This window comes from Dysidea avara, chromosome 5 (assembly GCF_963678975.1).
Source record: "Dysidea avara chromosome 5, odDysAvar1.4, whole genome shotgun sequence".
In the NCBI taxonomy this organism is placed as follows: Eukaryota; Metazoa; Porifera; class Demospongiae; order Dictyoceratida; family Dysideidae; genus Dysidea; species Dysidea avara.
Window position 1 is genome coordinate 15733892 of NC_089276.1, and position 22532 is coordinate 15756423.

Below are 22532 nucleotides of genomic sequence, written 5' to 3' on the forward strand. Positions count from 1 at the left end.
CGATTGTGGGTTCTTGTTGGTTGTCATTAGTAACGAAGTATTAATTGTGGAATGAGCTGTATCAGTGATGTTCATCCATGGTTCATCTACAGATATATCAAGAAGGGCACTTTATTTGGGCTGTTTTGCTTATTTTGACTTTAAAAAACAGTCTGGGCTGGCTTTTCAAGTCATAAGTCAGTGTACAAATAAAGCAAGCAGGAAGACACTGGTAACAGGAAAGAGCCAGCTGAATTAAAACTTGAAGGATTTTGTGCAGTGTGTGAGGAGCAAATATTTTGGCAGACCGCAAGGAGGATATATTCTGCAAACATCACTGAAGTGTATGCATGGAGTTTTTAACAGCTGGTGCAGTGGACTAATGCCGTGTTCAATAGTGAGCTGATTTTTTCTGTTGCACAAATTCAAGGATGTGTCTGACTGTTAGCCTTGAATCAGGCTAAATGCCAAAACTCCAAGATCAACCAAATCTCAATTATATGCCTTCTATGCATGTGAAACCATGTCGGTCCATATAGCCACCAGGAAAACGTGATTTGGACCAGGATGTGTGTGTGTGTGTGTAATTTCAATGTATCTAGTCAGACCTGAAATGGAACACTCACATTAAATACATACCACCTAAGAATCCTAGGATTTCTTAAGTGTAACAATTCACATGCTTCACTTAAAACAAAATAGGCTAAATTTGTTTGTCTAATTTCAAGTGATTCCCAGTCCAGCTGGTCCATGAAATTACAGTGGGATCTGATGTATTTGTTACAGTGTGGGCTGCTCTGTGTTGGATCTACTCTAGAGTTGAGATTTTAAGGTAGACTTCCAATGTACCAACACTGTTGTAGCATATTTAAGTGGAGGACAAATGAATACAGTAATGCTAGATTATTTATGTATACAAATTTTTCATATTGAAATTGATATCCCATTTTGATTTGTACCTCCACTTTGCAACATATTCAAGAACAAGAAGTTACCACCCTTTTAATCTCCAACCACTGTCGTTAATTAACCAAGATCTCACCAATCTTTGTTTTTTCCATCTACAATTTTGCTTTGGAACAATAATTACCTAAAGGTTCTAATTCATATTAAGTATTTAAATCTGTAGTTCACCTTATTGTAGTTGTGCTAATTTTATTGATTTGTCTGTATGTTTTCTTCATTTTTTTCCTTTTGAAGTTGTACAGTATAGGTAAAGAAAGATAAATTTTCTCTCCCATCTTATTCTAGGATTTCTATTGACTAAGAAAAAGTTACTAGTAATTATTTGTATACAGGCTCAAAATTGAGAAAATATAAAGAAAGTGAATTAATATTATACAGTCAGTTTGCTTTTGGATATTTAATGTCTCCAACCGCAACAAAAATTCAATCAATCCATGCATCTCATCGCTGGTCGTCTGAACATTCTGAAAGTGATACCTCACACAATCAACCATACCGTATAGTAAAAAACTTTGGCGATAAAAAACTTTGACGAATTTGGCGAATAGCGTTCAATTCGTCAAAGTTTTTTTCGCCAATTATTTTACGAGCACATTGAGTAACTAGAACTTGAGATGAAGGCTAGTTCGTACCACCACGCAATAAAGATCGAGCTGACTTATGAGATCATTCCTAGGAATTTGTCCCACTGTTCAGTGTAAGCACTCCTTGGGATAGAATTTCCGGCCGGCTTCCTGGCCGTTCGCATGTCAGCTAGTTCATCGTCTCGCGATGGATTTGGCCAAATGCTTTGATATATGTGATAACCTCTGCTACTGGAGTTCACTGGAAAAGTAAATACGGTCGCTCTCTGAATCGAAGGAGATAGCCGCGAAGCACGCGCCTTTGCTACCACGTTGCTAGATCGGTAGCTACAAAAGTACTGCTACAACAACAACGCTAGCTACCTATACACTGACTACACTACTTAACTGATGAGTTGATACCTTGTTGTTTAATATCCTTACGTACCGTACAGTAAAATTTTTGGCGGTAAAAACTTTGGCGAGTATTATTTCAATCGCCAAAGTTTATTCCGTCAATTTTTTCAACAGAAGGGTTTCGTCACACTTTTTTACCGCCAAAGTTTTTTACTATACGGTATATTCTGTTTATTAGACTGAATAAATTCATGATCACCTAGCCTTTTCCTGTCACCAGTAACTTTCACGTTAATTTCCCTGTGGAAATTATGATCTGAAACTTAAGAAATTGAGTGGTTTTCTAAACTACCTTGTCAAGATCAGCAGAAACAACTGACATCCAATCGGCTACTGTATTGTAGTAACAAAATTTGCCTTGGTCATGCAATAAATGAATTGAAGAGACCTGCTTGATATATCAGGTAGTGGAACAATCACTGCATGAGACAGCTATTAATACTTTATTATTATCCTATTCCATTTTCCTGGAGGCTCCACTGATAAAATGCAATTTCAGCAATGATAGCGGCTAGCCAAGCTGCAAGTTTTGATTCAGAAAGCATTCCATTCTGTAAAATAGACCCCATCCTGGATTCAACTCACTGCTCAGGCTGAGATATCTGGCATTAGTCCACTGCTCTGTTAATGAATCATTGATGTTCACGCAATATAGCCTCCTTGAGGTATCTGAATGTTTGCTCCTCACAAATTCCTTTAGATTCTGCTTAGACTGAGTTGATTCAGCTTGTCACCATACTTGTTTCCTTTGTACTAGTGTAGCTACATACTGATTTATTCCGATTAGAAAGGCTGGGCCCCAGACTGTACATTCTAAAGTCAAAGTAAGCAAAAACAACTCACGTACTAGTAAAAATAAGTCATGCATTAAGTTCCCTACTTGATACATCCGAAGATGAACACATTGAGTCAGCTATTCCAACAATTAGTACTTCGTTACTAATGACAACCAACAAGAACCCACAATCGATCCTTAAATTCGTTTTATCTTTCTTGGGATGCGTTTGATTACCTGCTGGAAGTGCCACCGATAACTTGTACAGCAATGGTAACCTGCTAGCTTCAATTTGAGAAAGCATTCCATTCCGTAGTTTAGTCCATCATTCCATTCCGTTCCATTCCGTAGAATTATTATTATTATTTTTTCACGCTCAGTTTCAAGTCAATGATTATAGAAACAACAAATTAAACATACAAAGAAAGGAGGGGAAAAAAATACAATAAGAGTTACTGCTTAATTAATGGGAGTCTTGACTCTATTTGAATGAGGCCAATTGGTGCTGATCCTAAAGAGTGGCAAAAGGAGCCCTTTGAAGATCTAGAACCCCTCAGACATCTAATTGCTTACCTCAGAAATGAAAAGGACAAGCAGCACCGGATCCACCCCATTACAGCAGCATAATATGAATCCCATTTAATTTAATTTAATAATTGCTTTACAGAATTGGAATTACATACAGTAGAGGCTATAGTGATTACAGAGACATACAATTCTGAAGGACTACCAGTGTCCTGCACTGGTAGCCTAGAGCACTAACTACTTAACTACAAAAACTATACATGCATACATTTATATAATAGTTACAAATAATTATAGTTTATCTGATAGCAAGGAAGCAAGGCGTTTGTAAAACATGGTTGCTTCGTTAGCTATTCCTCCTGTGGCTGAAAAGATTAAAGGAGTAAAGGAACTCCGTTCAACTTCACGTATGCGAGCTTCGTATGAATGCTTCTTACACAATTCATGTTTTCTGTAAATGGCACTGGCACTGGTGGTACGATTACTAGGAGCATGTGGGTTAAAGACTTTAACATCAATGTAAGTTTTCTCACAACGGCCACCCCAAAAACCATTGGCTGAAATATCTAGTCAAGCACCATCTTCGATGTTTGATGAGGCTAAGGTCAACTGCTCACCAGTAATAGATTGTAAATGTGGTTCAACATCCACCTCATGGTAGACCTCAGTAAGTAAGCTTGCTGTTAAGTCACGGATCTCGTTGTGACGGATAGAAGGGAAGCCACCCTTGTGACAAGTAAAGGAATGTTCAACAGTGAGCTTAGTTCCACAGGCGCAATGTTGAGGAAGCCTGGCAGGATCCCATCCATATCTAAGTGCAACAGCGTCGTGGAAGGCAGTTTTGTGAAGAGAAAAATTGTACTCCTGCAAAGGCAGAACAGATAACCAATTTGAAGCTCTCTTTTCAGAAGCTAGTTCAATTGATCTCTTTAGACTAGTTGTAGCCCCTTCTAGTAAAGATGCTTTGTTAGAAGATGTCATGGAGACCCCACCGCATGTACACGCACCGGATGCACGAGAGGTGCGCTCGAGTGACCCGCATGGATACAGCAAGGCTACAGTAATGCTCCATGATGGCAAACTTTACTCTAGAACGTCATGCAAGGCGAGATATAACAGGACTCACCTAATGATCAACCAAAGTTACAGCTCTATAAGGGTGGGGTCTATTCTACGGAACGGAACGGAACGGAATGATGGACTAAACTACGGAACGGAATGCTTTCTCAAATTGAAGCTTGCAGCTTACCATTACTGTACAAGTTACCAGTGGCACTTCCAGCTGGTAAACAAACGTACCCCAAGAAAGATAAAACGAACTGGATCGATTGTGGGTTCTTGCTGTTTATCTTCGGATGTATCAAGTAGGGAACTTAATGCATGACTTGTTTTTGTTAATATTTGAGTTGTTTTTGCTTACTTTGACTTTAGAATGTACAATCTGGGGCTCAGCCTTTCTAATAGGCATAAATCTGGCAGTATGTAGCTACACTACAAAGGAAACAAGTATGGTGACAAGCTGAATCAACTCTGTCAGGCTAAACAGAATCTAAAGGAATTTTGTGCAGTGTGTGAAGAGCAAACATTCAGATACCTCAAGGAGGCTATATTGTGTGAACATCAATGATTCATTAACAGAATAGTGGACTACATAATGTCAGATATCTTAGCCTGAGTAGTGAGTTGAATCCAGGATGGGGTCTATTTTACAGAATGGAATGCTTTCTGAATCAAAACTTACAGCTTGTCTAGCCGCTATCATTGCTGAAGTTGCATTCATCAGTGGAACTTCCAGGAAATGGAATAGGATAATAATAAAATATTAATAGCTGTTTCATGCAGTGCATTGTTCTATTACCTGATATATCAAGCAAGTCTCTTCAATTCATTTATTGCATGACCAAGGCAAGTTTTGTTACTACAATACAGTATCTGATTGGATGTCAGTTGCTTCTGGTGATCTTGACAAGATAAATAGTTTAGAAGACCACTCAATTTCTTCAGTTTCAGAGCGTAATATCCACAGAGAAATTAACCAGAAAGTTACTGGTGACAGGAAAAGTCTAGGTGATCATGACTTTATTCAGTCTAATAAACAGAATATATGATTGATTGAGTGAGGTATCACTTGCAGAATGTTCAGACAACCAGCGATGAGATGCATGCATGGATTCATTGAATTTTTGTTACAGTTGGAGACATTAAATATCCAAAAGCAAACTGACTGTATAATATTAATTTACTTGCTTTATATTTTCTCAATTTTGAACCTGTATACAAATAATTAAATTTTTCTCAGTCCTAGAATAAGATGGGAGAGAAAGTTTATCTTAGTTTACCTATACTGTACAACTTCAAAGGAAATGAAGAATAAAACTAGTAAAACCACAACAAGGTGAATTACAGAATTAAATACTAAATATGAATTAGAGCCTTTAGATAATTATTGTTCCAAATCCAAAGCAAAATTGTAGATGGAAAAAAACAAGGACTGGTGAGATCTTGGTTATTTAATGACAGCGGTTGGAGATTAAAAGGGTGGTAACTTCTTGTTCTTGAATATGTTGCAAAGTGAAGGTACAAATCAAAATGGGATATCAACTTCATTATGAAAAAATTGTATACTTAAATAATCTAGCATTGTATACTGTATTCATTTGTCCTCCACTTAAATATGCTACAACAGTGTTGGTACATTGGCAGTCTACCTTGAAATCTCAACTCTAGAGTAGGTCCAACACAGAGCAGCCCACACTGTAACAAATACAATCGCACTATAATTTCATGGACCATGCAGCTGGACTGGGAATCACTTGAAAATAGATGAACAAATTTAACTTGTTTTGTTTGAAGTGAAGCATGTGAAATGTTACACTTAAGAAATCCTAGGATTCTTAGGTGGTATGTAATTAATGTTAGTGTTCCATTTCCGGTCTGACTAGATACATCAAGACACACGGTAGTGTGTCGTGCAGCCCAAGAAGCCGGCGCGCCACACCGTGAGTATATTGACAGGAACAACGAAAACGTCATTTTCACACCTTTGTATCTCGGTAATCACTTATCTGATTGGAACCTAATTTGCTACACAGTTGCCCGCCAGCCAAGGGAGTCTACATTCCAAATTTGAAGGAAATCGCTCCAGCCATTTCCGAGATACGAGCTGCCAAAGTTTGGTTTTTTTTCTTCGTTTTTTTTTTTCTTCTTCTTCGTCTTTTCGCACACTTGCAAAAATTGCTATAACAAGCAAACGCGTACTCCGATCGCCTTGAAATTTGGCACACAGAACGGGAGTCCAAAGGCGAATCCTAGCATCAACTTTGGCACAAATCCGATGAATGGTTCAGGAGTTATGACCGATTATGATTATGATTAGATACTGGAAAGACAGCACTCAGTGCTGGTTACATCCAGGAGGGGGGGGGACCCTCAAAACAAAAAGGGGGTTAATTACAACAAATCTAGTCCAAAAATACAATTATTAAACTGTTCTACCGATTATTCGCGTAAAACAAGATCGATTTGTTGTCACGCCTACAGGGTAAACCGCTTCATGGAATGAGTTGAAAATTGCTATGTAGATGGAGTAACCATCGTAGGAGTGCCTTTTGGTGGTTTGAAAGGAATCGAGATAAAGACCACGGAGATATGACACAAAACCCAACCTGTGTCACAATTACGCGATCGATTTTTATGAATAAAAATGTATTAGTTTTCACGCCTACTAGGCAAACCGCTAAGAGCAATGAGCTGAAAATCGGTGTATAGCTGGAATAATCTTCATAGAAAGTCCTTGCAGTAGTACAGAAGAATCGGATTACAAACCACTGAGTTATGATTCGAAAGCCAACTCCGTGTAGCAAATGCGAGATCGAGATACTCTAATAGAACAGTCACCCTAATAGAGCATTCGGCTAATTTATTTACTCCATTATAGAATTTTATTACATCACAAGTTATTCTGTAAGGAGTTCAGCTGCAAACAGTTAATCTTATAGACAGTTCAGCAAGAAGACAGTCACCATGTGGAGAGTTAAGCAAATATACCACTATAGAGATTCAGAACATTACAAGTCACACTGAAGAAAGTTCAGCTATAAACAAGTCATGCACTGTGTAGAGAATTCAGCTACAATTAAGTCACTCTCTAGAGAATTCAGTTACACAGAATTCCGCTACACACAAGTCACTGTGGAGAGAGTTCAGCTACAAACAAATTACCCTTTAGAGTGATCAGCTACAAACAAAACACTTTGCAGGGTGTTCAACTGCAACAAATCAATTACCTTTAGAGCGATCAGCAATGAACAAATCAACACAAATCTACCTGTAGAGAGATCAGCTAGAAACAAACCACCCTGAAGAGAGTTCAGCTACAAAAAATCACCCTGTAGAGACATCAGCTAGAAACTAGACACAATCTAAGGAGTTCAGCTACAAGCAATCACCCTGTAGAGAGTTCAGCTAAAACAAATCAACCTGTAGAGAGATCAGCTACAAACAAATCACCTTATAGAGAGTTCAGCTACAAACAGATTACCTGTAGAGAGATCGGCTACAAACAAATTAACCTGCAGAGAGATCAGCTATATACACACAAATCAACTTGTAGAGAGATCAGCTACAAACAAATCACCCTGTAGAGAGATCAGCTAGAAACTACACACAATGTAAGGAGTTCAGCTACAAACAACTCACCCTGTAGAGATCAGCTACAAACTAGACACAAAGTAAGGAGTTCAGCTACAAGCAAATTACCCTGTAGAGAGTTCATCTACAAACAAATCAACCTGTAGATCAATCAGCTAGAAACAAATCACCCTGAAGAGAAGTCAGCTACAAAAATCATCCTGTAGAGAGATCAGCTAGAAACAAATCACCCTGAAGAGAGGTCAGCTACAAAAAAATCACCCTGTAGAGAGATCAGCTACAAACAAATTGCCCTGTAGAGAGATCGGCTAAAAACAAATCAACCTGCAGAGAGATCAGCTACACACAAATCAACTTGTAGAGAGTTCAGCTACAAACAAATTACCCTGTAGAGAGATCGGCTACAAACAAATCAGCCTGTAGAGAGTTCAGCTAAAACAAATCAACCTGCAGAGAGATCAACTACAAACAAATCACCTTATAGAGAGTTCAGCTACAAACAAATTACCCTATAGAGAGATCGGCTACAAACAAATCAACCTGCAGAGAGATCAGCTACACACAAATCAACTTGTAGAGAGATCAATTACAAACAAATCACCCTGTAGAGAGATCAGCTAGAAACTACACACAATGTAAGGAATTCAGCTACAAATAAATCACCTTATAGAGAGTTCAGCTACAAACAAATCACTCTGTCTGCAGAGAGATCAGCTAGAAACTGAACACAATGTAAGGAGTTCAGCTACAAGCAAATCACCCTTTAGTGAGTTCAGCTACAAACAAATCAACCTGCAGTGAGATCACCTACAAAAAAGCACCTTGTACAGAGTTCAGCTACAAACAAATTACCCTGTAGAGAGATCGGATACAAACAAATCAACCAGTAGAAAGATCAGCTACACACAAATCAACTTGTAGAGAGATCAGCTACAAACAAATCACCCTGTAGAGAGATCAGCTAGAAACTACACACAATGTAAGGAGTTCAGCTACAAGTAAATCACCCTGTAGAGAGTTCAACTAAAACAAATCAACCTGCAGAGAGATCAGCTACAAATAAATCACTTTATAGACAGTTCAGCTACAAACAAATTACCTTGTAGAGAGATCGGCTGCAAATTAATCAACCTGCAGAGAGATCAGCTACACACAAATCAACTTGTAGAGAGATCAGCTACAAACAAATCACCCTGTAGAGAGATCAGCTAGAAACTAGATACAATGCAAGGAGTTCAGCTACAAGCAAAATCACCCTTTAGTGAGTTCAGCTACAAACAAATCAACCTACAGTGAGATCACCTACAAAAACGCACTTGTACAGAGTTCAGTTACAAACAAATCACCCTGTAGAGAGATCAGGTAGAAGAATTCACCTTGTAGAGAGTTCATTTACAAAGAAACCATCATATAGAGAGTTCAGCTACAAAGAAATTACCCCGTAGAGAGTTCAGCTAGAAGAAGTCACCTTGTAAAGAGTTTAGCTACAAAGAAACCATCATGTACAGAGTTCAGCTACAAGAAACCACCTGTACAGAATTCAACTACAAACAAATCACCCTGTATAGAGATCAGCTAGAAGAAGTTACCTTGTAGATAGTTCAGCTACAACAATTCACCCTGTAGAAAGATCATGCTAGAAGAAGTCACCTTGTAGAGTGTTCAGCTACAAAGAAACCATCATGTAGAGAGTTCAGCTGCAAACAAATCACTCTGTAGAGAGTTCAGCTACAAAGAAACCACCATGTAGAGAGTTCAGCCTCATACAAACCACCTAGTAGAGAATTCAACTACAACAAATCACCCTGTAGAGAAGAAGTTACCTTGTAGAGAGTTCAGCTACAAAGAAACCACCATGTAGAGAGTTTAGCTGCAAACAATTCACCTGTAGAGAGTTCAGCTAGAAACAAATCACCCCGTAGAGAGATCAACTGGACGAAGTCACCTTGTAGAGAGCTCAGCTACAAAGAAACCATCATGTAGAGAGTTCAGCTGCAAACAAATCACCCTGCAGAGAGTTCAGCTACAAAAAAATCACCCTGTAGAGAGTTCAGCTAGACGAAGTCACCTTATAGAGAGTTCAGCTACAAAGAAACCATCATGTAGAGAGTTCGGCTATAAAGACACCACCATGTAGAGAGTTTAGCTGCAAACAAATCACCTGTTACAGAGAGTTCAGCTACAAAGAAACCATCCTGTATATAGATCAGCTACATTTCAAGTCACCCAGTAGAGAGATCAGCTGCAAAAAAATCCTGTGGGGAATAATGAGCATGTAATAAATATATGTATATAATTTGTATAATTACTAATAAAATCAAAAATAATTGAAGTACTAAAATTCTTCTTTAAGTTCTTTTCTTCTTCCTGTGGTAAAGAAAAAAACACATGGGTTAAAAAAGCCCCAAAGCCAGCCATAGGCCGGCTTTGCAGTATACAAATACAAAAAGAAGTGATATCTAATCAAAAACAGCCAAGCTGTAAAAAAAGGTGCGGCCCCCATAAAGGCCATGGTGAAAAAAGATGCGAAATCCAAGGTGGCGGCCAAGAAATGGCTGTGATGGTAGGTTAATGGTTACATTTAAATAACGGCAATTCAGGTGAATTTTGTGCCGCTTGGTCTTGGCACCAAATTCACCTGAATTGTTGTTATTAAAATGTAACCATTAACCTACCATCACAGCCATTTCTTGGCCGCCACCTTGGATTTCGCATCTTTTTTCACCATGGCCTTTATGGGGGCCGCACCTTTTTTTACAGCTTGGCTGTTTTTGATTAGATTGAAATTACACACACATCTTGGTCCAAATCACATTTGCCTGGTGGCTATGGGCATGGTTTCACATGCATAGCTAGGCTTATAATTGAGATTTGGTCGATCTTGGAGTTTTGGCATTTAGCCTGATTCAAGGCTAGCAGTCAGACACATCCTTGAATTTGTGCAACAGAAAAAATCAGTTCACTATTGAATACAGCATTAGTCCACTGCACCGGCTGTTAATAACTCCATGCATACAATTCAGTGATTTTCGCAGAATATAGCCCTTTGCGATCTGCCAAAATATTTGCTCCTCTCACACTGCACAAAATTCTTCAAGTTTTAATTCAGCTGGCTCTTTCCTGTTACCAGTGTCTTCCTGCTTGCTTTATTTGTACACTGACATATGACTTGAAAAGGCGGCCCAGACTGTTTTCTAAAGTCAAAATGAGCAAACCAGCTCACATAAAGTGCCCTCCTTGGTATATCCGTAGATGAACCAAGGATGAACATCACTGATACAGCTCATCCCACAATTAATACTTCATTACTAATGACAACCATAGGCGGCGGAAAGGGGGGGGCTAGGGGGCTAAAGGCCCCCCTCGGTCTGCTGAGGGGGGGCTTAGCCCCCCCTCAGAATGATATCACACCGAAATTATTTATCTTTCTTGGAGTGGGGCTGAAAACCGTGATAAAGATCGAGATACTCTAATAGAGCAGTCACTCTAATAAAGTAGTCAGTGTGTAGCGAGCTATGAAAGGATTTTTATGTAGTTTATCAGCTAGGAATGGTAGCTGGTGAGGTGGAAAGCTCTTGTCAGTTGGTTGCGACCTTTTTTTTTTTTTTTTTTTTTTTTTTTTGGTCTCACCTTACCAAACTATAGAAATAAGTCTGGGTCAGCCCAGCCCCCCCTCATATCAACTACTTCCGCCGCCGCTGATGACAATCAACAAGAACCCACAATCGATCCTTTAATTCTTTTTATCTTATGTTTAATCACCCACTGGAGGTGCCACTGATAACTCGTAAGGGCAGTTTCAGCAATGGTAAGTTGCAAACTTCAATTTGAGGAAGCGTTCCGTTCCGTAGTTTAGTCCATCATTCCGTTCCGTTCCGTAGAATAGTCCCCACCCTCTATAAGCCAAAAACTTTCGAAGTTACAGTGCTACAAAGTGGCAACAGCAAAAATCGCTTTGTATACAGTGACAATAAGCTACAGGCGCTTTATAAAATGATCATGACTTATGAATGCAGTCCTCTACCAAGATGCAAGTTGGACCATCGGAATCTCCATGAACAAGCGAATCCATTGCTGGGTAAGTTTTGTCTTCCAGGCCTGTCCTACGACTAGGGCGAACCGGCGAAGGCGAAAACGTGAGAAATACAGTAAGTGACAGTGAACTGATCATCCAATGCAAGGCAGACTAACTCGTGCCAATAATCCCCTCAAATTTGCACAGCTACAATCCAGAATTGATTTATACAAGTATTCTTTTCTGCCAAAAACAATTATTGATTGGAATAACCTGAAAATTGATAACATTGACACAATTAACCTTGACACTTTTAAGAACATTGTAGATAAGCTAAATAATTTGTGATTTGTAATGCACATTAGCGTGTTGCCCCTGGTGAGCTTTGCTAATTAATAATTTAATTAAATTAAAGCAACGCTCATATCTTCCGTCTCCTTTGGTGTACTGACACGAAACAACGATATTGGAACTCCTCTTGCTTTGGGGATCACGATGCTACCAAGGATTTTGGAATTATCACTTTACTTCATTGGAAAACAAGCGTTTTAAAATTAACAAAAAAATTTTTCTATTTAATTTGTAAACATTCCACCCATTGCATCCTGTAAACATTCCACTCATTGTGTCCTGCAAATTAACCCTGCGTTTATTGAATTCTACTGGCTGTAAAATAATAGCTACTGTAGCTACTGTAGGCTTGCACAAGTATATGGGATTCTTGAAGATCCGGTCACAGTTACTAAATTCAGTGGCGAGCGTTCTCATGCGTGGCGAGCTTCTCGCATGGATAGTGCTTATCCACGCGATCTTTCACAGGTCTTGTACTGTACATTGCAAAAGAATGATCTTGCGCGAAGACACAAGCACTACTCGCATGTGTATACTCGCGACGTTACCTGAAAGCTGTACTGTATTATTATTGTTTTTTAAATTAAAATATACACACCCTTTAGGGTGATACTATATAGCTACAAGGATAAGGAAAATTAGGAATTTTAAGTTTGGTTAGGAATTATAGAAACAATTGATGTTATGCTGCTTCTAAAAATCAGGTGCTGATGTAGTTAATACTAGCATAAGCGAACAATCATTGATGCATATCTATTATCGACACTATTTTTTTTTTTTTTTACGGAAACTTAATGAGCACAGGTTACAATTACAAACAACTGTTACAACTACATAAACTACAGCTAGCTACAGGAGGAAAACTATTACTAGGGGAAAAGGGGATTATCATCATCCGAGCCCTGAAGGGCCCAGTACCTCAAGATCATCTTAGCATTGTTGGACCGTACAGTTGCACAGACAGTTGTATCGACACTATTGCAGCATGTGTAACGTAAACAGTAATATTATGAGATTAGTAGTATATGGATTAAACAAAGAGCAAAACATGTGGCTTTCTTTACAGGTAAGTGTTAGAAAGTATTTCTTGTAATATATTTTCTACTAGTCATAGATCCTAGATACCCAGTTATTACAAACAGTTTGGTGGTTTTTCACCAACTGCAAAAACCCGTAACGTAATTACAGAATGATAGAACAGCACAACAAAGCCAAACCCGAGTAATTTTCTCCCCAAGGATATCCCCACATTATGTAAAAATCTTTAGGGAATCCATGAATTCCACAGAAAGTTAGACTAGAAAGTTTCTAAACCAGTCGATAATAGATCTATGGAAATGTATCGGACAGTCGATAATAGTTTCATTTTGATGATAATTGATTTATTTGCGGTTTTACACTTTTCGACATAACGAGCTAATTACTTCTGCTAGCGCTTTGAAATTCGGTTTCTATGGAGAGTAAAGAATGGTCTATTGTACAGTGAAAACTGGAAAAAGTTTTACAATACTGCCTTAAGATTACAGGTTATAGCGTTTCACAGGATACGGAAGTGAGATATATGGACTAAAAAGCAACTTTCACTTAATGTAGCCTAATGTTCAGCCTTATATATACTCACTACATCTGTATTTCTTCCTTGATGGATTAAACAGCTTGTTTATTCAGCTCACAACTTGCTATGCATTGTTGAAGTTGATGAGACTAGCCACCAAAAATTTCCCTCAAAATGACTGCCACAATGCTCACTCAGTGTTTAAACACTTGAAAAATATAATAGCTAGGTCCTATCGAGCAAATTATGATAGCACCACATCTCTAAAATAACTTGGACAATGAAACGCTGTTGTGATCTGTACTAATTGCTTACCACAATTTTGTAAACTTTTTCCTCAAGCAATGGTAGTAAAATCGCAATAAAACTCTACGATAAACCCTCAAACATATGTTCAACTACTGTGTAAAGTCATCAAAATAAAGCAAGCTTGATCGACTATCCTTATTTTTGGCAGCAAAAAATACATTGTAGAGGAACAGTATCCTCGTGCATGCAAATTATCATTTTGTAGGAAATACAAACCACACAGCTACAATTATACTATTAGCTTGTTCTTTGTGCTGACTACTTGTTCTGTTACCATACCCTGCTGCTGTTTAGTAGTGTTAATAAGTGTTTATCAGCTGCTCTGGGATTCAGGTAAACTGCAAACTTAGCATTACAACATAACATACAATTAATATTTAGTATGGGAAACACCAAAAAGTCAAGAGAGTCCCATGCTTGTAGGGAAAAAATACGCGAAGAAGAAGGCCCACAGCAAAGAACAACGATACAAATTTACTAGTACACAATGGTAGTAGAATTATTAACCTTAATAAGCTGCAAGAACATCTACAAGTTATCAGTGAGCATTCTGCCACTTGCCATCTGTGTGCCGTTAATGCTGTGTCCGGTAAGGAGGCCATTTTACTTGTTGGTGAGCAGAATCGTGAAGGGCTCTGTTTCATTCTGACTTCTCCCTGTGTTGGATGTAATAAGGAATTCCAGTTCTCCACATCATCAAGAGTTCAGGGCATCAATGGTGGCCATTACTGGGAGTGCAATTTGGCTGAGTGTGGGGACAGATGGCAACTGGGGGAGGACATGCAACACTTACTGAATCAATGGCAGTACTTGGCGTACATGTACAGTACAAACCGGAGACAAGTTAAATGTGTTTTGCGTGTGCATGTTGCATTTGCGTTTAAACGCGTAACCTTTATGGCTACTGCGTGCACACTTATGTTTTTTTTCTATTTTTTTCTGTGAGAATCACACATATCACACAGGCTCTTGCTTGTACCACAGATAATGTATGCATGAATTAACTTACACACTAAGCGGTTTCTTCTATCGCGAACCGAGATGTGCAGCTACGCAAAACACATTTAACTTGTCTCCGGTTTGTACCGTACTTTCCTTGTCAAAGAAAGCATTCATACCCACTGAGAAAACATTGGAGAATGGTGGCGGGATCTTCTCAAGGTATCAATGAAACAAGCTGAAGAAGAAGAGAAGGCCATTGCTATCTCCAAGGGACATTACCACCAAGCGATTACTGTGATCATGGACAGTGGCTGGAGTAAACAGTCCCACAAACATTCCTACAATGCTAAATCTGGCGTAGGCATCATAATCGGCAAGGAGAGACTGGGTAGATACTATAATTATATGGGAGTCAGAAACAAATATTGTTCAGTTTGCTACAATACAACTGGGGACACTGTTTCTCCACACGACTGCTTCCTCAACTGGGATCAGTCATCATCAGCCATGGAGACTGACATCATTGTGACCAGATTTTTCAATCTGAAGAGCAGCATGGCCTCCGCTACACGTGTATACTTCATTGGAGATGGTGACAACTCAGTTTATCCAGCTCTTGTCTCCAGGGTACCATATAGCTACTTCATCAAAAAACTGGAATGTGCTAACCATGCAGTGAAGTGCTTCTGGACAACAATGCAGAAAATTTAGTTCACGACAAACCTTCCTACTAGGGTATAGGAGTGCAGTAAGTTTACTGAAACAATGAGAAAAAACTCACCAAAACAGCTCGCAGTGCAATTTTAATGCAGAGTCAAGAGGCTAATCAAGTACAAGCTGTCCAAAAACTCCGGCAAGGCCTGTTAAACAGTCCTTTGCACTGCTTTGGTTGTCACACAAATTGCAGGTCAGATTTCTGCAAATCTGTTCAACAACAGCAACAACAGCTCAATAATGACACATCAGAAGGGGCCACCACTGAAGAGGAAACCACCCATGAAACAAGTAGTGACATCACATCAAGTACAAAATAATGTTATGAGTACAAGTGACAGTCTCTTACCTAGATCTCAATGATGTCATCACTACACAAGTGCAGGCATGAGGCATGGGTTGATGCCACTGACAATGTAGGCCTGGATGACACACCGACCACCACCACAGAGATAGACCAACAAATGATCTGTGACAACCAGCATGCCATCAGCTGACTTGTTTCAAAAGCACCTGGTACAAAGCATTTGTAACTACTGTAGTATTAGCATTCAATAAAACCATAATTATTACATCATAGGTAATTTTACCACAACTTGCTCAAAGCTGGATGCACATAAGGAGCAAATTTGATGGTGGAAAGCAGATTAATTGGAGCCAGGCTGGCTCATGAAAAGGTCGGTGTGCCTGCTTGGTAATGAAGGCGCTGGATGGGGACCAACATCATGGACAAATACTGTCAACACAGTGCCATCTGACATCTTCAAGCTTTCTGCAGTCAATGCAATCAAACACACTGATATGGATCGGAAGTGCAAAACTGAACCTACTGCAAAGCTACAGTGTAACAGGGCATAGTACAGTGCAGCTGCAGTAGACAACAGCTTGACTTTAATGATGGGCGATATTGATATTTTGCTATATGATTATTGTACAATGATTATCATGATTATTGTCCATTTAACTTTTGTAATGAAAAACACTAAACACATCATGAATTGTCAATTAATCAGTAAAATTACACTGAAAATTTTCAAATGTTTCTCTGGCTATCACGATTATTGCACTGATTTCAATTATCACTAGTCAACGAAAAGTACACAATGTCGAATATTTCCAATGAAATAATCGCGATTATCACGATAATTGAATAATTGTCCATCCCTACTTGACTTCTAGAATGGGATATTCCAGGCAAGCTTCTGAATCAATAGCCATGTATTGCTGCTATCACTGTGACTTTGTGATTGCAGACATGATGGCGGAGTGGGTTGCTGGATGTTCCCACTGATATCCCAGCTGACCAACTAAAGGAGATCATGATTATAGGTGCTACAAAACAGAGGTGATGATTCACAGTGATAAAGCCAAGCCCATCGAACTTACAACAAGGAACCACAGCTATGACGATGATGCCGCCGTAGTGTGGTTTTCTGAGAGGAGGAAGAGGATCACCTCATCAAATGCACGATCCGTAGCAAAGCAAAGACCTACTGTACCACATTTGTAGCTCGCATGGTACACCAGCTCCTCTACTCAACATTTAGGGGTAACTCAGCCACCAGGTGGGGCCTGGAGCAAGAGATCAAAATACAGTGTGAGTGTGTACACAGATTGGTTGCATTATAGAGGTTCACCTAATCCCACTGTCAATATCAAGTGTGGGTTAACTGTGTGCACAGCCCACCCATGGTTTGCTGCAACTCCAGATCCATGTAGTTGGGTTACCGATCTGACTGTCTTACCAACTCAAGGGTTAGTAGAATTCAAAACCCTTATAGCTACAGAGATCTCAGCGTGAGTGATTCCATCACCACAAAGAAGTGTGATTGTCTTGAAGTCAATAATGGCAGAATCCAACTAAAGCGTACTCACACCTAATATTATCAAGTTCAGCTTGCAATGTTTCATACCACCACACAGTGGTGCGACTTCCTTCTGAGGACCACTGTCGACTACCACTGTAAGAGAGTACAGTCTTTCTGCACTACAATGCTCCCTACCCCGAGGTGCTTTTATATACTTGCCACCAGGTATGCTTGCCATTCTTCCAGAACTTTCTTTGAAGGCCAAGTCGATCCGGGAGTTAAAAGATTGGCTTACCAACGAAGACAGCTTTGTTCAGGAGATGGAGCACCTTGCTAGTTGAATTAAGCTTCGAAGGAATGTTCACACCTTGGCACCATATGAGGCTCAGAATACTGTATCTATAATAATTATCATTGAGTAAACATGGTACACATGGTAAACATCACATCATGTATATCCAACCTTGTGTTCTTACCAAACATCTTTTGCATAAATTAGCTGGCACTGTAAATGTAGTACACATGACATTGCACAGGTATACATGGGTAAACACAGGTAAACATGGGTATTCATGCAGGGGTGTACCGGGGGGATTTCCAGAGGTTTCAGGAAATTCATGGGTATACATGAGTTAATGCAGGGTATATATAGGTATGCATGGGCAGACAAGGGTATAGGGTCTCGGAAGAAGGTCTGAAATGTTTGAAATTGGATTTCAGTAGGAAATATTGATCAATAACTCTTAGTCTTGAAGCATTTTAGTTCCAAGCATTGTGCTGCAAATGGCATTTTAAATTGCTATACTGCTTGTAACAATATTTATAACTTTGCGAACCTGAAGATTTTAATTCCAACTGGATAGTAATGTTTAAAGTACATCACTCAATTTTAATGCTAATTTCTATTTCTGTAGATGCACAAGCAGGAAGGGCTATTCAGAAAATTTTGAAAGCATCCAAAATCCACTTCCCTGATGTATACTACTTTATTGGTATTCACATCATTACTAGAGAAAGGTCCAGAACGTTTTTGAAATAAATCTAAAGCTTGGAAAGCTGCTTTGGCATACATTTTATTAGAGAGTTTTAAACTTTTACTTGTCTATTCCTATTATGAACCACTACCATGGTTACTAGAGAAAGGTCTGAAACATTTTTGAAATAAATGTAAAGCCTGAAGGGTGCTTTTAACGTGTGTCTTAGTAGAGAGTTTAATATTTATCTTGCCGATCTCTATTATGAGCCACTACCATGGGCTCAATTTAGGCTGATAGATATGTAGCTACTGTAGTTTACTGTCTATAACATCGAGTAGGCAATACCCCTCAAAAAACTGATGAATTTTTGGAAGACTTTTGATAGTGTACTGTATCCCATAATCAGCTTCTTTTAAATTGAAGAAAATTGGTATTGCTGGAAATTTATGGCTATGGTTCTGTTGCACCGTATACAATGTGTTAAGATGAATATTTAGGCTTTCTTTTAGTATTCTGCAGGGAAAAGTGCTAGGTCCCTTGTGTTCTTTATTTAAATAAATGATCTTCCTTTCTTCTCTACTTATTTGCCAATGAAACCAGATGTTATAAGGCTATTGAAAATTAACAATTCTCTCCAATTTCAAAAAAGATCTTAACATTTGGAGGATTGACTCAAATTTACTATAATCTATCTAAGATATTTCATATAAGTTTCAAGACACAATTTCATATTTTATTGGATCTAGTAACAGTTCTAGAATGGATTAGGCCTGTGAATCGATGTCAATTTAATCAATTATCAACCGATTGTTACGATGGCCGATTGATTATCATAATAACTGACACTATCGGTGATTAATTCACAGATCACGTGATTTACACATGTTAGCTACTCAGCACCATTTCCTGGCTTTGTTCTCCAAGTTTCTACAGTTTCTCGATAGTTTTTAATAATGGCGAGCAGTGGTATTGAGTTGAAGACTCCTCCAGGAAAGGTAGCACCAGTGTGGACTTACTTTGGATACAAAGTAAACGCCACAACTGGCAAGGTAAAATCTAGTGCCGGTACAAAGCCGACGTGTACACTGTGTAAAACAGAAATATCAAACTGTGGTGGTACAACAAATCTGTGGAACCATCTGCGAGCAATGCACCCAATCGAATGCAGTGAATTATTGAGTCACGAGCCTAGTGGAGTGGGGCAGCCAAGCGTCACTATGAATCGTTTCATAGAAAAAGTACATGGAGGGTCACGGACTGTTGAAAAGCTGCCTCCTAATTCGGCCAGAACTAAGATGCTAACAGAATCTGTCGCAGAATTTATTGTTAGAGACCTGAGGCCAGTCAGCACTGTTGATGGTGATGGGTTTCTAAACCTAATGGAGGTAGCAGAGCCTCGATATGTTGTTCCATGTTGCCGTACTATGGATGCTGTGATTGAAAAGATGTATTGTAGAACCAAACAGAGTATTTGCCAAGAAATGGATGGTGTGTCTTATCTTGGAATGATGACAGACATGTGGACATCTCGATCTGGTGATGGTTACATATCAATGAATGTCCACTTTATCGATAACCAATTTGTGATGCATCACAGAAATCTTGTCACACGTAATTTTCCTGGCAGGCATACAGTTATGAATATCGCTGACATTTTAACGGAGTGCACTAAAGAATGGAATATAGGCATTGAAAAGGAAGTGGTTGCTGTTACAACAGACAATGTCCAGAATGTTAGGAATGCTGTGATTGATTGTTTGTTGTTGCCAGCAATTCCTTGTGCTGGACACAGTTTAAACCTAGCTGTACAGGATGGCTTGGATGTTCAAGAGGTACACACAGCCTTAGCTCGGGAAAAGAAAATAGTTACACATTTCCACAAGTCAAGGCTTGATTCTGAGGCTTTAAAGAGCAAGCAGAAACAGCTAGGCCCTTCTCAACATGAGCTAATACAGGTTAAATAAATTAAGTATTTGTTAATTTTTATTATTGTTTGCAATAAACCATTGCAAATATGTATAGATTTAAAAGTGTTGTTTTAATTAGGATGTATGCACGAGATGGAATTCTACATAATTATGCAATGATTAGTAGAGTTATTGAACAGCTGGAACCTCTTGTGGCTATTTTTCATGCAAGAAGAGAGCTACACTATTTGGAACCCTCTGCAACTGAGTGGCATATACTAGAGGATTTGTATCATTTTCTTGAACCATTTAAAGATACCACAGAAATACTTAGTGGTCAGCAATATCCCACGTTATCATGTGTTGGACCAATTTTAGCTGATTTAAAAGAAAAGGCTGAACAAAAGGATGGTGATTCTAGAGCAATACAATCAGTCAAGGCAGCTGTTGATGAGGATTAAAATCAAAGATACTTGGAACCATCTTTAGTTCTTCTTATGAATACTGCTTCATTCTTAGACCCACGATTTAAATCCCTCGCACATTTAAGCAGAGCTACGATGGATGGTGTTATTAAACATGTAGAAAATGAAGTTTGTGAACTCATCAAGATAAATGTCACTCTAACCACTGCTAATGCTGATTCTACAGATGACTGTGAAGTTGTTGAAATATCAGATGTAGAAAATTCTTCACTTGCTGTGGAGGTCCCACCTAAGAAAAAGAAAAAGTACATCCATTGAAAAAAGTGCTAGGTAAAAAATTTGGTAGCAATGGCTCTGACAGGAGTACAACTATGTCAATACATGAACCGGCTTGTGTTGAAGTTGTTAAGTATAGGATTGAGCCACAAATTGATCTAGATGGCAAGCCTATACGCTGGTGGAGAGACCATAAATCTATTTATCCCACACTTTGCAAATTGGCTAGGCAAACTCTCTGCATTGTGGCAACATCAGTACCATCAGAAAGCCTATTTAGCATTAGTGGAAACGTCATTTCTCAACAAAGATCTTGCTTAACACCACAGTATGCGGAACAGTTAATTTTTCTTCATGAAAACCTTTATCGACTAAACCAAGATTACAAGAGAACATTACGAAAGTGTAAATACGTCAAATGCATTTCTTGATTAAATTGTTACAACTGTATAGCAAATGTTACTGTTTTTAGTCTGTGTGGTATAAACAAGGTTAAGGCTTTTTGCAATTCAATGGTTTTGTATCAAAAGTAAATTATCTGCCAATTAATTGGTTAATCAATCGGTTATGAGTGCCCAATAATCGGTTGTGATTTCATTGTCCAGGTCACAGGCCTAGAACTGATACACCCAGATTTAGGAATAATGATAACTAAGCCTTATCTCCTTGCACACTGATTAATCCAAATGGTCTATACAGACACACACACACACACACACACACACACACACACACACACACACACACACACACACATTTGCGAAACTATTTGTAAAATATAAGTGAAAACAATTACTTTACAACCAAACGCGTTCGCCATCTTCTTCCATGTAGTAGAGCATGAGGTAAATCATGTGCAAAAAATACATAAGAATATTTTACGTGTGGTTAATTATTATTTCCGGAACTTGAGGGTATCCCGTAACCTCAAAACATCATTTTTTAGTAAACTTTGTGTAAAAGTACCACAGCATTATGTGTCATTATAATATCACGATATATTTTTTAATCACGATGTACAAAATATCACGATACACGATATTATCAATATATGTGACCCAGTCTGACAAATCCGGGCTTATCGCCTATTTGAAAGTATCGAGAAATGCCGGTTTTAAGTATTTAGTGTGTTGTAGCTCACCAATGGTTGAAGCTATGTGTACCAAATTTTCACACGTTTTACACCAATTCCTTACCTTCCAGAGCATCCACTGTGCAAGTAGCCAACAACTAAGTTTTCCGCCATTTTAGATAGTTTTTAAACCGAGGTTGACTGTATCAGGCGAGCTGAAAATTGGGTGGGAGGCGAGGGCCCTGGAAGGCGGGCAAGATGGTGTTCAAAAATTGAAAAGGAAGGCCAAGGGATGAATTAGGCCAA

General features: G+C 38.8%; 1 protein-coding gene across 1 annotated transcript; it reads left to right on the forward strand.

The window, feature by feature from the left end:
• Window positions 1-19499: 19499 nt before the first annotated feature.
• LOC136255044 (E3 SUMO-protein ligase ZBED1-like) lies at window positions 19500-20510 on the forward strand. Its single transcript, XM_066047764.1, has one exon. It carries the CDS (start codon window positions 19500-19502, stop codon window positions 20508-20510), a length of 1011 nt encoding a protein of 336 aa, XP_065903836.1.
• Window positions 20511-22532: the final 2022 nt, after the last annotated feature.